The 17397-nt window shown below is 37.1% G+C and overlaps 1 protein-coding gene across 2 annotated transcripts in view; it reads left to right on the forward strand.

The window, feature by feature from the left end:
* The window catches only part of TMEM245 (transmembrane protein 245), a 77913-nt gene that overhangs the window by 28719 nt on the left and 31797 nt on the right, over window positions 1–17397 (forward strand). For both annotated transcript variants that reach the window (XM_054584557.1, XM_054584558.1), the window contains 5 exons: window positions 1294–1398; window positions 5791–5873; window positions 9001–9091; window positions 15256–15354; window positions 16300–16431. In XM_054584557.1, coding sequence (XP_054440532.1) covers window positions 1294–1398; window positions 5791–5873; window positions 9001–9091; window positions 15256–15354; window positions 16300–16431 — 510 coding nt within the window. The remainder of the gene's footprint in view (window positions 1–1293; window positions 1399–5790; window positions 5874–9000; window positions 9092–15255; window positions 15355–16299; window positions 16432–17397) is intronic.

A 17397-nucleotide genomic window follows, 5' to 3' on the forward strand; every position in this document is an offset into this window, starting at 1 on the left:
GAGTGGAAAATAAATGTTTTAGAAGTCATGTTGTTGGTTTGTTCTTTTTTCCTTTAACCACCATTCTTTGCTTTTGGATGTTGAACTCACTGTTTGGAGAGCATATTTTGGATTTAAGTTAAGAATATCTTATTCAGTACTACTGTAGTTGATATTGGGTTGCGGGGTGCGATGTGTTGTTTCAGCAGCCATTGGTCTGATTGATTGTATTTTCTGAACGTTAAATAATAGTTTTGCCTGGAAGGAATGACATACTCTGAAAATAAATGTTTTTATGTGTAGGATTATTTAGGACTGTGAAACATAAGAGAAGTTATACCCAAAATAGACTGTCAAATAGCTTTCAGGGCCCTGGCTGGGGTGGCTCAGCTGGCTGGGCATCATCCCGCAAAGCGAAAGGTTGCCGGTTCACACACGCCTGGGTTGCAGGGGTGTCCCATTCGGCGCAGGTGTGAGAGGCAACTGATCCGTGTTTCTCAAATCGATGTTTCCCTCTCCCTCTCCCTCTCCTTCTCTTCCCCCCCTCTCTAAAAATAAGTAAATCTGTTTTAAGAGTTTAGGGAGAGCATAATTTTATTGATTATTTTTTATTTGCAGTCAGTTATAATTTTGCATAAAGCTGAAGTTTTAAAAAATAGAAATTTTCAGTAGAATATTACATCTTTAGAAGTATTTTATTATAGATGATTTTAAATATTAAAAGATGTAACATTACTTATATAATTGAGGCGCCTTTTGTGTCTCTCCCTGATCCTTTTCCCACCCAGAGTATCTATTATTTTGAAATTGGTATTTATCATTACCAAAACATTAGATTTTTATTATTACTGTTTTTGTAACCCTAATGACATCAAAGAAAAAATATAGTGACAGTACTTCCTAAAAGGCATTCTTTTTCTAAAGTGACCTATATTTGCTAATTGACAGTAAAATTTCATAAAACTTGAGTTTGGCTAATGGATTGTCATTATCTTATTTAGAATATTTACCAGATTATAAATTATATTTTGAAATGTAAATATACCACAGTATGAGAATTCAAACATAAAGGTTATGTTCAAATTGACTGCTTTTTCTTAGATATGACAAGAATACACTCTTTATATAAGAGCAGTAATTAATACTCTTAGTTGATTTTATGAATGCTTACAGCTTTCACTGCTTTAGCCATCATTCTGTAGTCCGCTTTGTAATGCTGAATATCCTGTTTTGTCTTCATTATATTTGAATGCATATATGTTTTTATTAAGTTGTACTTAAAGCTAACTAATTTTCTTTTTCATTTCTGTGCAGATGATCATCTGGTTGGAGAAGATGTTAGACAAAATAATTAGCATTTTCATCATATTTTTGTTAGTGATAGGAACCCTTCTTTTAGCCCTACTCCTGACTGCAAAGGTAGAGTACAATAATTACTGTTACCATTAATAAACTCTCAGTTGCTAGAATTATGTGGATAGTCAGCTGGTGGAAACAGTATGAAAAATGTTAACTTTGCTTGTAAATATGTATAACAACTAAAACACATAATTTTTGTATTACTAGTTTTGCCATGAATTTGCCTAGTATATTTTTACATGCATTTTTATCTTACCATCGTCATATACCTCAGAGGTAAATACAGATGACAAAATTGAGATACAGAGGAATAAGTGGCTTCTTCTGTGAATAGGAAAACTGATCTGGTGTTACAACTGCTAATCTAGAGTACCCTGTTTACTAGATCAGAATTATTTGATTAGTTCCTTCCCTTGTCTCATTGGTCCTTCTGGGGATATACCATAGGATCTTTATTTCTTACTCTCCAGGTCCTTCTACCTTTACTTCCTCTTCCCCTTCTTTGTTCAGACTGCTATATCAGGTACCATAGACTAGGTAGCTTGAACAACAAATACTTATTTCTCACAGCTCTGGAGGCGGAAACCCCAGATCAGATTCCAGCATGGTTAAGTTCTTGGTGAGGGTCCTTTTCCTGGTTTACAGAAGGCTGTCTTCTCTTTGTGTCCTTAAAAGGTAGAGGGAAAAGTCATCGGTCTCCTGTGCTCTTACAAGGGCACTAACCCCTTTCAGGGAGGTTCCACCCTCATGACCTAATTACCTCTCAAAGGCCCCACCTCTTAATCGTTGCAGGTTAGGATTTCAGCATATGAATTGGGGGGAATATAGTCGTTTAGTTCATAACATCCTCTTTCCTATCATCAAAGAAAATCATTCTCTCAAATGCAGCTATAAGTTTCTCTCCAGTGATAACTCTTACTGACTTTTGCTTTTCTGATTTCTACAATGTATTTTAATCTTTAGTTTATCTGACTTTGCCCAACTCCACAATCCAGATTTTGATAAGCTGTTTTCAAGGAATCATGAAGCTTATATGCGATCATGGATATGAAAAATGTTTATATAGTACTATAGAGATATAGTAGTGATTGTTACTGATAATCTAATATGCAGCCATTTGCTAAAGCATTGTTTTTTGCTATGTGATTTCTCTGCTTGGATGTCCTATTCTTCATTCTCAGTCTTGGTATGTCTTCAGTCTTACCTTTTGCTCCTAAAAACCTGTTCTCTTCTGTTTCTGTCTGCATAGTTCCTATCTTTGGGTATTAATCATTTGTAGAATAGTCACTTAAATAGACTGTGCAGACTTGTTTAGAGACCTTTCTTTGTTTTTGTCATATTTCATGTAAACCTGCTACTATACAATCTTATCTTCCATTCTTGTTCGTAGAGAAACCTTTCACTGGTAAGGTCTTCTGTTTTCCTCTCTTTTCTCCCTCATGCTGTCTTCTATTCCACTTTTTCTTCTTGCCCCTTTTCACAGGGTCTTCTTGCCTACCCGTCTTACTCAGTTCATCCATCAAGTTTTTTTTTCTTTGCTCATTCTATTCAATGAGCTTTTGCTTCCTTGAACTTTGATAACATGTTACTGAACCACTTCTTTGTCCTTTTAGGACTTGTGCCAACTGAGCTTTTGATGGAAACTTACTGGTTATCTAATTTATTCTCCCAGTCAATAAAGGGATCATTCTGTAAAACACCATGACAGTATTTACGTGAGTGTCTAATTAAGAGCTCAAATGAAGCATGTCAAAACCGAATTTCAGACCTTCCCAGGCTTGTCTGTTCTTCTCAGAGTCTTCCCATTTTAGTACATGCCAGTTCCATTCTACTTGCTCAGGTGAAAAGCCTCAAGGTCATCCTTGACTGCTTTCTTCCTTTTGTATCCACATCCAGTTTGTTAGAGGGTCCTTTCTGGCTCCATCTTCTTAATATACTGTAGGGTAATCGGGCGAGGACATCAGGTAAGTGCTCTCTGCAGAAAGCAAGAATAAAATGGTATAAACATTTTTTTAAAACACCATATCAGGGCATGGGAAAATGACCAGTTAGGCACCTTGAGGAGTATTTGCTCATAAAAAACTACTATTGTACCTGGTAGAAACAGGTAGTCTGTGACCTTCTTGCATGGAGTTATTCTCATCCTGCCTCTCGCAGGCAGCAAAACTTGCAACTTTTCCTGTGGGAAGTGATGGACGTGGTTTAGGGCTGACAACAGAGCAGCTCTAAATGAAAGGGGGAGATTTCTGGAAGCAAGAAAGCTTGCTTGAAAGAAAGCCATGCAAGGGCTGAAATTAATAAACCACACATCTTAGATTGCTAAACTGTGCATGTGTAGGGAGACCCCAAGGAGCCCGGTGCGTGTTAAAAGCCTGGGGAGATTTGCAGGTTTGTGCCTGTGATTGCATTTCTCCTTTCACATATTTCAGGTTGGAGAGGAGGAAGCTTTCTTATGTGAAGTGTCTGAGCATAATGTTTGCCAGATTCGTTTGCTGACCGCTAAGCTATGCAGGCCCAGGGAAAACCCTTAAGGATTGGGCTTTACAATAAGTGGATAAATGAATTCATAAAAAGCACTGAGCAGCTAAGTCAGAAGCAGGGACGCTTATTTATTTATTTATTTTTTAGTTTGAGTACAGATAAGTGAGCTGCTTACTGAAACAAAATAACAGCAGCTCTCAGAAGAACGAAAAAAATGCAGAGTTGCTACATTTTTTTAGTGTCCAGTTTTTAACCAAAAACTGCTAGACACACAAACAAACAGAAGAGTCTGACTCATTACTTAAGGGCAAAGACAAAACAGTCAGATGGACACTTAGGTGGCCCAGGTGTTGGATTTAGCAGGCAAAGGCTTCAAAGCAGCTATTGTAAATATGTTCAAAGAATAATAGTATGCTAATGGACAGACAAATGCAGATTCTCAACAGAGAATGGACACTAAACCAGAACCAAATAGAAATGCTAGGACTTAAGAGAACAATAACAAGTGAAAATTTTACTAGGTGGGCTCATCAGTAGATTTGAAAGCAAGGGAAAAAATCAGTGAACTTGAATAAAGAACAATAGACAGTATCCAATCTGAAGAGCATGAAGTACCTATAAATACTTTATTGGAAGTAAGTCAGTATTAACTTGAAGTAGATTATGATAAATTAATAATAACAGGTGTAGTAAGTTTAAGATAAATCACAACCACTAAATAACCCAAATTTTAGGGGCACTAAAATGCTATAGAAAGAAATAATTGCTTAACATACAAGGAGTCTGTAAAAGAAGAACCATGGAGATGAGACAGATAGAAAGCAAATAGCAAAATGATAGACCTAAATCCCATCATATCAATGCTTATATTAAATGTGAGGCAACTTAACAATTGAAAGGTACAGATTTTTCAGATGATATAAAAAAGCAGTTTCCAAGTAAATGACATCTATAAGAGATACACTTTGAATTCAAAGATATTAACAGATTTGATAGTAAAAGGATTAAAAACAATATACCATGCACACTATAAACATAAGAGATGTGGTGTAATTATATTAATATCAGACAACATAATTAAAACAAATATTACTGGAGACAGACTTTCTATAATGATAAAGGAGTTAATACTTCATTAGCATACAGCTATGAATGTGTATACTCTAAAAATGGAGCTCTAAAATACATGAAGCAAAATATTCAGAATTAGAAGGAGAAATAGACAAATCAAAGATTATAGTTGAGATTAATTAATACTCTTCTTGGAATAATTGGGAGAATAAGCAGATTGAAAATAAATAAGGACATAAAAGCATTGAAAAACACTGTTAGTCAATTTGACCTAAGTGACAATAGCAGAATCGTGTTCTTTTCAACTAAATATGGAATATGCACTAGGAAAAGCCATATGCTCAATATGCTTAATAAATTTAAATGAAATAAAATCATACAGAGCCTCTTCCCTGACATTGGCTTGGGTTTATTTTTTTATCTCCTTCATTTTGCTGATTATTGAGCAAGGTAAATTTGGGACAGTTTCAGTTGGCTTTTTTTTCTTCTTCTTAGAAACCTTATTCAGTTGCTTATAATTTGTGCGTTTATCTTGCATTGCATTATAATTCTTTAAGCTCAGGTAATGTTGATACTGCTTACATATATACATATATGAACTAAATATGTTTTTATATTATTGTGCATATGTGTATTTGTATGTCTTTTACATATTTTTCCTTAAGTAAATTGTTGAGTTTCTTGAAGGCAGGGAGCTATTATGTACATTTTATTTCCCATAGTGTCTGTTATTGAATATTATGTACAGCAGCTGTTGAGTTCAGGTTTCTAAATTGTTTGCAACTAAGATTTATAGTTATCTGACTCTAAAATACTGTTCCAATAATAGTGTAGAAAAATAAATGTTGAGTTGCATTTACTTTTTATATACATTGTTTTCTCTCTATATCTGTAATGCAGGTACATCAAGAGAGTGTACACATGATTGAAGTCACAAGCAGTTTGATTAATGAAACTCTAGCAAATCACCCTGAGTGGGCAAAGTAAGACTGTTGTTTTATGATGACAAAAATTGTTGGATGACCTAGGTTCAGTGTCTACGTGAGGTGGTCGTCATTGATGCAGCTGCCTTGGAAGAGAAAAGATTGGGTTTGCTAAAACTTTGATGAAAATTGTCATTTTTGCATAAGAATTGCATGTAATGTGGGAGGGGGCGATTGGTAAGTGCTTAAGATTTCAGAAACAGTTTATAGTACTTACAATATAGTACAGATTTACAATTCACAGCACGATAGAATTTAAAAAGCACTTTCACCTACATTGTGACCTGTCTTCCCCACTGTGGCTGTGCAGTAGGTTAAAGAGATTATCGCCACTTCGCAGACCAGGAAACAGGATCAAAGGTTAGGGACTTGAAATAATGATCCACCAATGGCAGAGTCAGCACTCACACCCAGCATTTCTGATTAAGTATTCTTCCTTGTGGGAGGGCTTTAAAAAGCTATGTAGACTTTGGTGGTTCATGGAAGGTCTGATTCTTTTGCAGCAAATTAGTGGGAATAGATATGAATGAATAGTAATGGTTTCTTGTAAATCTCAGTATTCAGTAGATTCCTGTCCTGAAGATGGCAGTTGACCTTGTGAGAAATTATGTCGCTAGTCCTGGTGGAGGGGATACAATTAAGAATTGATCAGATATATTTCCTTCCAGTCTGGTGCACATTTTATATGTCCCTTGTGTGTACCCTGACTTCCTGTGGATGTGCTTGGTGAGCTGGTGGATCAATTAGAAAGACTTAGGGTAGGGTCACCCTAGCAGAGCTTCAAAGAAAATGAAGTTAGAGCACATCTTACTTCTTGTCTTGGACAATTCTAATAGTCTGGAACCCATTTTCTACTTCCTACTGACTAGAAAGTACATAGAAACTCGAGGGAGTACGTGGTATGTTGGAAATTCCCTTTACTTCTGCATAATTCTTGGGGCTATTCTATTGAAAGGTCATACTGTGGTGGAGTTTAACCTTTACCCAGGAAGAAAGGGGTAGGCTATTTCCAACTATAGGAACTTGGTTTCTAGTGAGAATAGGAAAATTACCGTATTTTGACGTGTATAATGCGCACTCACGTTTTTGGCCCAAACTTTCAGGAAAGAAAAAAAATTTATCATTTTAATTTTGTAAATCAATTATTTATGTATTTCTAGTTAGATTTTTTTTTTTGTATTATGAAGGAATTTTAGCATTTATTTTAACACACTATGGTACAGGAAATTTTATGTAACATAATTACAAGTCACAAGAACAGATACAAGGTATTTCATGTATTATCCATGTATAATACGCATTCTTATTTTTCCCTCAAAAATTTGGGCAAAACAGTGCACATTATACACTGCAGAATACAGTAGTAATTTGCTGAGGTAGTGACTATCTGAAGGAGCTCAGTGTAGAAGCTGTGTTTGGTGTAAGACCAAGGTACATCCCATTTGATCCCAGCCATGGTTGCTCAGGTGTTTCAGGCCCTATGTCCCCTAGAGGGCACTTGTTGCAAGGAGATCTAGATTGAACTAAGGCCTTTGACATGGCCTCATGACGCGCTTGTCTTAACTGTTGCTGTTACAACACCTGCATGAGTACATTGGTGAAGCATTTTCCCTTAAGCCAGCAAGACTTTTATCAGGCCTAATAGATGTTTGTTAGTCATTAAGGATCTATCCAGATGCCTCTGCAAATCCTCACACTTCTGAATATCACTACAGGATATAATTTTCCCCATAGAAATGTAGTACCATATAATTGAAAATATTTAGCAGTGCCTTCAAACCACTGTTGAATCTATAAATACTAGAGTAATTTAAAAGCTACTTAAATTAATTTCTCCCAAATCACATCTCTATTTAGAGATCCAGATCCCTGTTCATATCCTTGTACTGTAAGCTTATTACATTTATAAGTCTCTTTAAACTTTTGTCTTACTTGCTGAGAAGTACCTGAACTGACTGAGAATTTGCAAAAAGCTTCTTAAATATTTTGTTAATGTGGAGTGTATGATGAACTGGTTAATATTAAAGATCCACAGCAATGTGTGAAATGTCAACATCTCTAGCATACAACAGTGTGAATAGCAATTAAGAGAATATGTGGCCCTGGCTGGTGTGGCTCAGTGAGTTGAGTGCCAGCCTGCAAACCGAAAGATTGTGGGTTTGATTTTTGGTAAGGGCACGTGCCTGGGTTGTGGGCCAGGTCCCCAGGTGGGGGTGAGCAAGAGGCAACAGATCGGTGTTCTACACATCAGTGTTTCTCTCTCTTTCTTTCCTTCTCTCTAAAAATACATAAAATCTTTAAAAAGAAGAGAGTGAGAATATATGAAAATATTTTCTCTTTTGGAAAACACAGGGCATATTTCATCTATTATTGATTAAGGGAAGAGCCTGTTTAGTTGACAAGGGAGTGGGGAGGCTACCTCTCACCGCCACACAAGGAGTAAAGTTTGTAGACTGCAGTTCTGTGTATAGACTGTACTGAGGAGTTCCTCACATCTTAAAGAAAAATATCTTCAATAAATGGAAAATTGAAAACAGTGCTTTACCCTCTTAATTTTTTCAAAGTCTTTCTCTGTTCTTCAGTTCCTTAGATCCGTGGTTCTCAAATGTTAGTGTGCGCCAGAATCAGCTTCAGGGCTTGTTAGGTGCAGATTGCTAGACTCTAGCCCCAGAGTTACTTTTTCAGTACGTCTGGGTTAGGGCCAGGTTTCTAAGCAGTTCTGATGTCTCAGGTCCATGGACCACAGTTTGAGAACCACCATTGTGCATCCCAGATGCTGACCATAAGTATTTCAGAACCACTTTCTCTGGTGCTGTTTGAATAAGGCAGATGGCTCAGGACTTGAGGGACAGAACAACCGGCAAAGCAGAATGACTGAGAGGCTGTGGGGGACAGTGGATCTAAAAGATAAGGAAAGCTTGACGAGACATCCCATATATTAGAATGAGTCCAGTTAGGCCTAGAAGTCAAGGATTCCTGTGTGTGATTCATTTGTATCTCTGTGTTAATGACTTATCAGCAGTTTGTCAGTTACTGATTATTTAAATGCATTGAGTTCAAATAGGTATTGGTGCAGTACACTAAAAGTGTAGTAATTTTTCATTTTTTTTTCTTTATTTTAAATTAGTTGGCTTCCTGAGGCTCAGGTGGTCCAAAGAGCCCTCAATTCTGCCGCTAACAATGTGTATCAGTATGGACGAGAATGGATAACCCACAAGGTAAGGGAAGAGCCTCTTTGTGGCTTTCTCTTTGCAAGGTCTTTACTGGTGGTGATTTCTTCCTTTGATAAAACATAAATGGAGATTATGTTTAGAATAATTTTCATTTTAAAATATATCTACAAGTCAACAAGCGACATATGAAATTAAACCTGGGTGGTAATACTGAATAGTGTTAGTAGCCTGAACAAGCTTAGAAGTCAGCCAATTGCCTCTTGTTCAAGATAGATATGATTCGCTATTTGTGCAATAGGAAGGAATGATCACTAAGCTTGGTGGTCAAATGAGGCTTTGGTGAGGGGAGTACTGGGGCATGTAAATTTTATTACCTGCTGGTAACTGTGCTTTGCAGTTTCCGGTTTGTTTTCTTTTCAAGAAAGCTGCAGTAGTCTGAATTACTTTGCTTACTTACAGATGAAGAAACCAACTCAGTAAGGCCAGGTAAATTTCCAGTGGTGAGGTAGTAAATTGCAGAGCTTCGTTTCAAACTGAAGACTGACTCCAAATCTCTTGCTCTTTCTACTGTAGCATGCTAGAAATTGTGCCTGGAACTGAGAGTTAAGTGCTCTAAAATGGCAGTTGAGATAAACCTTGAGGGAATGATATGTCTTAGATGAATAAAGAGAAGGAAGAGTGTATTTTAAGAAGAGGTATTTATGTAAGCCAAGATGTAGAAGTGAGAGTGCTTGAGGAGATGAACTTGACTGAAGCTTTGTGAAGGAGACATGAAAGAAGACACCATTGTTGTAGTTAAAGATCAGATCCCATGATATGGATTTGAGATATTCTTCCTTTCCCCGTCGTATAGTGAATGGGAATGAAGATACATGAAGTTTTAACATATTGAAGTAATTAGGATTATTTAGAGACAAAATTGATTGGAGTGGGACATGTGCCCAGAAAAAAAGGATTAGTATGTGAATCTGTGTTCAAAAGTCAAAACAAAATCTCAGAAAAGAAAAGTTATCTTCAAAATTATAATGTATACTTGTATGTAGTAATCCACTGATTTAAGGGTGGAATTATGATCAGGTTAAGAGAAATGTATGTATTGATTTTCTTGAGCCTGTAACAGATAATCTAATCAATCAGCACATAGAAGTCTTTAAGAAACATTTATTGAAAACAGAAAGATAAGTTATATGGATATAGATCTTAGAACTGTTGCAGAAGGAAGATCTGGCCATTGCAGAAGGCTTTGAGTCTTCCAGAAATATTTTGGCTGAGTTAATAGGTTGAAAGTGTTTAGTTCTTAATTTACCAGTTTGGGGGAGATCTTCATTCTGGAATTCTTAATTATATGGGAAAAGGGTAAAGAAAAGGAATTTGAGTAGCTGAATTGTGACTTAGATTTTCAAGAAGTAAATTTAAAATTACTTTGAGAAAAGATAAGTTTGAAACCTTTGCTCAAGATTCTAAAAGCTAAGGTAGTTAAAAAGTGATGGGCATTGCTAACAAAAATTGTGAAAAAAGTATAAGTGATCCTGACTTAGAAGACACAGGGATAATATCTAAAAGCAGCCATTGAATGTCCATCAGCTGATGAATGGATAAATAAAATGTGGTATATCCACACAATTTGTCCATAAAAAGGAATAACAGTACTGATTCAATCTATAACATGGATGGACCTTGAAAACATTATGCTGAGAAAAAGAAGCAGTCATAAAAGACAACATATGTGTGATTCCATTTATAGGAAATGCACAGAAGAGACATATCTATAGAAAGTGGAGTAGTGGTTTCTGGAAGCAGAAGAGTTTGGCGAGAAATGGGGGAGTGATTGCTAATGAGTATGGAGTTTTCTTTTTGGGTGATGAAAATGTTCCCAGATTGTGGTAATGGTTGCATAACTCTGAATATACTAAAAAAACTATTGACTTGTACACTGTACTGAGTAAATTGTAAGGTGTGTGAATTATAACTCAATAAAGTTGTTTAAAAAAGAAGACCCATTGTAATTGCAGAGGTAGCTTTCTAATAAGCTCAGAACTTATATAGTTAAGAATCATGTTAGAATGGAGTCCTAAGGGCTGAAGCTAGAAAGAAACGCCACTCTCAGAAAAGGAAAAGAGTTTTTTAGGGGGTGCTTAGGTTTGAATAGAAAAGGTTCCTGTCTCTCTGTCCCCAGCTGGCTTAGTCAGCCTTGTGTCATATGTTCCCTATGCACTGTTTGGTTTCTACTCGCAGGTTGCTATTTTCTCAACATCAGATTTACTTTCTTTACTCACTATCCTTGTCTGAGCTATCCTTTCTGCTCGGTGTGCCCATTCTAAAATATAATTGTACCTGAAGGTGCTGCAAGAGATTAAGTAACGTAGTTGTTCTGTCCCTTCTTCCACTAGTGACAGCTAGTTCACAAACCTGCTAGGCACTGGTCCAGTGCTAGGGAAAAACGCAGTAACCAGAAAGTTACCACTCTCCTGGCGCTTACACTCTAGGGAGAGGAAACAAAGCTTAAACATGTAAACAAATTAAAAAATCAGATCTAAAAGTGCTGTGATCAAGGTAAACAGGGTAATGTGGTAGAGGATGACTTGGGTGATGTGTTAGTGAGGATGGCCAGAGGGTGTCTCTCAGGTGATGTTTCACTAAGACTTAAGTGATGAGAAGGTGACAGTTTGTGAAGGTCTGGAAATATAATGTTTCAGGCTGATGGATAGCAAATTCAAAGTGTCTGAGATGGGAACAAGCTTGGTTGAGGGGAAAAGGAAGGCCAGTGTAGCTGGAATAATGAATGTGATGTGTGACAAGACATAGGTCGTATTAAAAAGTTGGGATTTTCTTTTAGTTACAAAGGTAAACATTATATGGACTTAAAACGGAAACGTGATTTAGGATATTGACAACTCATGTTGGCTGCTTTATAGAGAAGGGGGCAGGGATGGAGAAGGCCAGGGAGACCAGTTAAAAGCCTGTTATTTCAGCAATCTAGCTGAGATGTTGGTGACTTGGACGAGGAGTGTGGCAGTGGAGATTGAGATAAATGGTCGTTTGGGATATTTTTGAGGTGGTTATGACCTCAAAAATCCATGAGGAATTACTCATGGATTGGAATGGAGTGAAAGGGAAGGAAGATTTTGGTTTGCCGACCGAGGGTAGCTGTGCCACTTACTGAGATGGAAGAACTTGGAGGTGGTAGTGGGGTGCCACAGATAGACCAGTAATTCTGCTGGAGGCATACTGAATTCGAGATACCTACTAGGTGGCTAAGTAGAGACATCACAAAAGGCAGTTGGACATACATAGCTGGAGCCCAGAAGAAATATCTGGCTGTAGATGGAGGTTTGAGTGTCATCAGATAGAACTCATAGGATTGGATGAGATGGCCTGTATTAGTTTGCTAGGGCTGCCATAACAAAGTACCACGGACTGGATGGCTATCACAACAGAACTTTATTTCCTCATAATTGTAGAGGCTAAAAGTTCACCATCAGGGTGACATCAGGACTGGTTTCTTCTGAGGCCTCTTGGCCTGGCTTATAGATGTCCCGAGTCTTCTTCACATCATCTTCCGTCTGAGTCTGTCTGTGTTGTAAATTTTTTCTTCCTTTAATAAGGACTGGATGAGGGCCCACCCTAATGACGTTATTTTACCTCATTTACTGCATTAAAGACCCTGTCAAAATAGTCACATTCTGAGATGCTGGGAGTTAGGACTTCAGCCTACGAATGTTGGGGGCAGGGCACAATTCAGCCTATAATAATGACCAAAGGAGGGAGTGCAGATAGAAGAGGATCAGGGATCGTCCCGCAGCACTTCAGGTTCTCAAGGGCAAGGAAGACTGAGGGGGTGTGGCCTGTGAGGCAGGAGGAAAACCCAGCTGTGTGTGTCCCAGAGGCCCAGAGAAGGTTTCAGGAAAGACTTGGTCAGCTCTGGCAAAGGCTGCGGAGACTTCACACGAGATGAGTGCTGACTTGTCATCCCCGTTTTGTAGAGATGAGGTTATTCACCTTAAGTCCGTTCGTTCTCAAATGGCATTGTGACTGCCCTTAATGCTTTATTGTTTTTCGTATGTAAAGAGCACGTCACGCCTCACCAACAGTATGTATGCTTTAGTGATTCGTTGGATGGCAGTGATGCGTTCATTAGACGCTGCTCTCTGGCCCATTCTTCTTGCAGCTTGCAAATATGGGTTGGAACGTTGCAGGACAGCATTCTAGGTCTGTAATGTGCTCTAATGTTGATAGCACCACTGTGTAGAGAAGAGTGTTCTATAACATGCTGTAAAATTATGCTGAACTTTCCTTTACTGTTCCAGCTGTTGTGTTTTAGTTGTTCGCTGTTGTGCTAGAGTGAGACTGCAAAAGGAGATGTGAGTTTGAAATGGTCTTTATTGCAGTAAGGGCCCCCGTGAAGGCAGTCTGGAAAGGAGGCTGTCAGTACCCGTTTTGGGCCTCTTCTGGTTAAAGGGAGATGTCAGGAGATGATAGGAAAATGACAGAAAGAATTGGTAACAGGGAGTCTGTGAGTATCTGACAGTCATAATATATGAAATAAAAATTTAAAGAAACTAAAGGAATTTAGTGGTAATTGTGTTTTGTAATTATATGGGCTGATTTGCTCTACTAGGTGTTCTTTGTTCGTAGGTTATGTAGGCCTTGTTGAAAGAACATCAGAGAACCTGTAATTCTGACTATCATTTGGCTGCATAGCCCTGGGCCTATCATAGATCCTTTCTAAATCTCTTTTCTCAAAAGAACAAAAGTGGTGACAAAACTATTTCCTGTCTAACTTAGAGTTGTTGTAAAGATTACATGATGTAGGTAGAAGCCATTTGTAAATTGTAAAATGTAATGAAAGATAAATGGCTTTGATATTCACCTACTTGTGTTTAGTTTATGAATAAATCACATACATATAGAGGATAACATTGGGTAGATACATTTCCATCAAACATGTCTGAGAACTGGCTTGAGTATCTGTAAGGCCAGCATCAAGTGGGTGAAAGGCCGCACAAAGAGAAAGTACACATTGAAAACCAAGATGCAAAGTGGCCACTCTCATCACTAAAGAAGAAAAGTATAAATAACTAATTATCATTTCACACCAATTCAGTTATCTAAAAATTTATCAGTTATCCATAAGGCTTTGGGAGAATTGGTTTATTTTTACAGTGTTGGAAAGTATTAATTGATACAGTTGTTATAGAAGACTGCTTAACAATGCATTGCAAGAACCATTAAAAATGGTTCATTTCCTTTTATTCTTGCATATTTATCTTGCTATTAGAAATAAGAAAAATACTGTGTATTAGGATGTTCATTGCAGTGTTACTTGTGACATTAAAAATTGGGAACCATCTATATATATATCCTGTGATTCAGTAATGATTAAATATCAAAACTTAATGAACTCATGAAACCATTAAAAGTAAAGGTAAAGGTTAGTCTTGACGGCAAAATATGAAATGCTTATGATGTAAAAGAAAATACAGAAATCTAAATTATGTCTATATAAACAGGCAGAAAGTTGTACAGAAAATGAAGAAATTGCCAGTTTTATAAGGAAAGTGGAACTACAAATCAGTGTTTGTCCTTTAAAAAGTGTCTTTAATGTTACCATATTGTTTTAATAACATATACAATGTGGAATAAGATATTATAATGAATAACCTTTCTTTAAGTTGTCTCAAGTGTACTTGATTCCCATACATCTTGAAGCTAGGCTGATCAGTCATAACTCTGAGAACTGACATCTCTCAGCAAACTAAGGAGAATATTTGCATTTAGAGCTAAGGTTCTAAAATGTCACTTAAAGTTTTGTGGCCATTTTTAATAATAGTGATAAGTGTAACACAAGACTTCTGTATAATCGGTGGGCACTGGGGTCTTATGGAAAGATTTTTTTCTGGGCAGGTATAATAAGAGAAGTCCATAATCATGGCTTTATTTGTACCGTTTTTTTTTTACAGCCTGAAAGTAGCTCTCCTAGAGACCTAATGATAGAGGAAAGAAAAAGTAAAAGATGAGAGAGGGGAAATTTACTGGGAATACTGAGCAGCAAAGTTTATGAAAAGAACATAACGTGGCTAGAGGCAATTAAATAGTCTGGAACATTTCAGTTTGATTTGGAACAAATGCAAAGACCCAGAGTGTATTCATTTTACTTTATTATTGCCTCAAATATTAAACCAGATTATATCTATGTGTATTTCTTCCAGCTTCATAAAATTCTCGGTGATAAGGTGAACAATACTGCTGTGATCGAAAAGCAAGTACTAGAACTCTGGGACAGATTGTATCATTCGTGGTTTGTAAAGGTAAGTTATTTTAGCTAAGAATTTCAATTGTAAACTAACAAAGCTTTTATATTCTAGGCCCAATGACTAAATAGGATTGTATTAATACTGGGGTTTCATTTGTTGAAATTTCTAAGCTGCAAGGTCTTCAACCTTAGGTCACTAAAAGTCAGAGTGAGTCGATGGTTAATCTCCATGGGGGAACCCACCGGTCCCTCTGGTGTATCAGTCTTCTGTCTTCTGGTCATTGTCAGCAGCCCCTCATCTGGAGTAGCTCTGTGCAGGGGAAATGTAATGCAAGCCAAGGGATGGTGATTTTCCTAGTGGCTCTATTAAAAAAACAAAAGTGAACAGGTAAAATCATTTATTCATGTCTCTTTCAAATCTAGTTATTCCTGCATTCCTGCCAATGTAATTCTCTTCCAGATAGACAAGGTAGATCCCCCTTGTTTCTTTTTTATATTCTTTTCCCCCTGTTTTATTGAGATAGAATTGATAGATAACATTATATTAGTTTTAGGTGAACTTCTTTATATTCTTCTCTCTCTCCCCCTTGCTCTCTTTATCTTTTGTGAGAGACTAATAAGGGAGATGAGGAAAGAAGGAAAAAAGCAAAAATGAGAGACTAAGAAAAAGGTAGAGGGGCTAAAAAGGAGGGGAAGAAGTGAAAATAAATGCTGTAGATGTGTACAGTTGAATACACAGGAATAAAGTGTATTCAAAATGTACTTAGGAGGGAAGCACTTAAGCTAGGCTGAGATACAGTAACTAGTATGTAAACGGAAAAATATTATCTTTTAGGTCTTTAGGTGGAGTCCTTAATTGATTTCTTAAAGAAAGCAAAGTTTTTCACTTTTGTGTATTTACTAAAGTGCTCAAGTAGACCTAAAACAAAATAGGTTATTTATACTTTCTGTTCTTTAGGTTAAGATGGCGATTTCATGTGTGAACTGTTTTATTCCATAGAACGTAACGCATTCTGGAAGACACAAAGGACACAAGATGCACATAAGTCGTCAGAATAGCTGGCTGGGAGACATTCTGGACTGGCAGGATGTTGCTTCCTTCGTCCACGAGAACATTGAGACATTTCTTTCTGTAAGAAATAGTATTTATAGTTAAACTGGACTTAGAAGTAAAAACAGAAACTCTAATTTCAAGTTTTGTGTACACATTTAAAGGTCTTTAGTTACCATACCCTGTTTTCAATGCCACATTTGCAGTTTTATTTATTTATTTCAGTCCTCACTTGAGGATATGTTTTTATTGATTTGAGAGAGAGAGAGAGAGAGGAAAGAGTGGAGAGAGAGGTAGAGAAAAGAGAAACAGAAACATCAGTGTGAGAAACCTCAATCAGTTGCCTCCTGTGTATGTGCCCTGACTGGGGATTGAACCTGCAACCTAGTTATGTGCCCTGGCTGGGAATCGAACCTCCAACCCTTTGGTGTACAGGAGGACGCCCCAACCAACTCAGCCACCTGGCTAGGGCAACATTTGCAGTTTTGAAAATTTTAAATGAACTAGAAAGATGTCCAAAAGCCGTAGGCCTCAGGTGCAGCTGCCCTGACGCTTCCTTTGTGGCAGAAGAGCAATCATGAGATGCTAGTTCTGAGACAGGTATCCTCATCCGCATGGGTTGGCTGGAATGTCCCCAGCTGGACTGCTGCAGAGAAGGCTGCTTTCATCAAGTTAACAAAAGTCAGAGTTTGCGGGTGCTAGTTTTTTTCAGTTTAATTTTTATCAAAATAATAGATGACCATAGCTGAAAAGTCAAAAATGCTTTAAGATTTTAAATAAAAAAAAAAAAAAAAGCAATGCCCAACTCTGTACTTCTCCACTTCAGTCTTGTTCTCTGAAAACAGCTGACAATTTTTTAAAAATTTTATTTTTAATTTATTTATTGAATTCATTAACCAATGTTAATGAGATTATATACTAGTAATGCCCAACAGCTTTGTCTTATATATTTAAACCTTCCTTCCTGATTCTGTTGAATACACAGAAAGGTTACTTGATCTTGGCAATTACCAGCCTCCAATTAATGAAATCAGTTAATTTCTTAAG

This window comes from Pteronotus mesoamericanus, unplaced genomic scaffold (assembly GCF_021234165.1).
Source record: "Pteronotus mesoamericanus isolate MK-2021 breed Mesoamerican mustached bat unplaced genomic scaffold, CSHL_Meso_final contig_78, whole genome shotgun sequence".
Taxonomy (NCBI): Eukaryota; Metazoa; Chordata; class Mammalia; order Chiroptera; family Mormoopidae; genus Pteronotus; species Pteronotus mesoamericanus.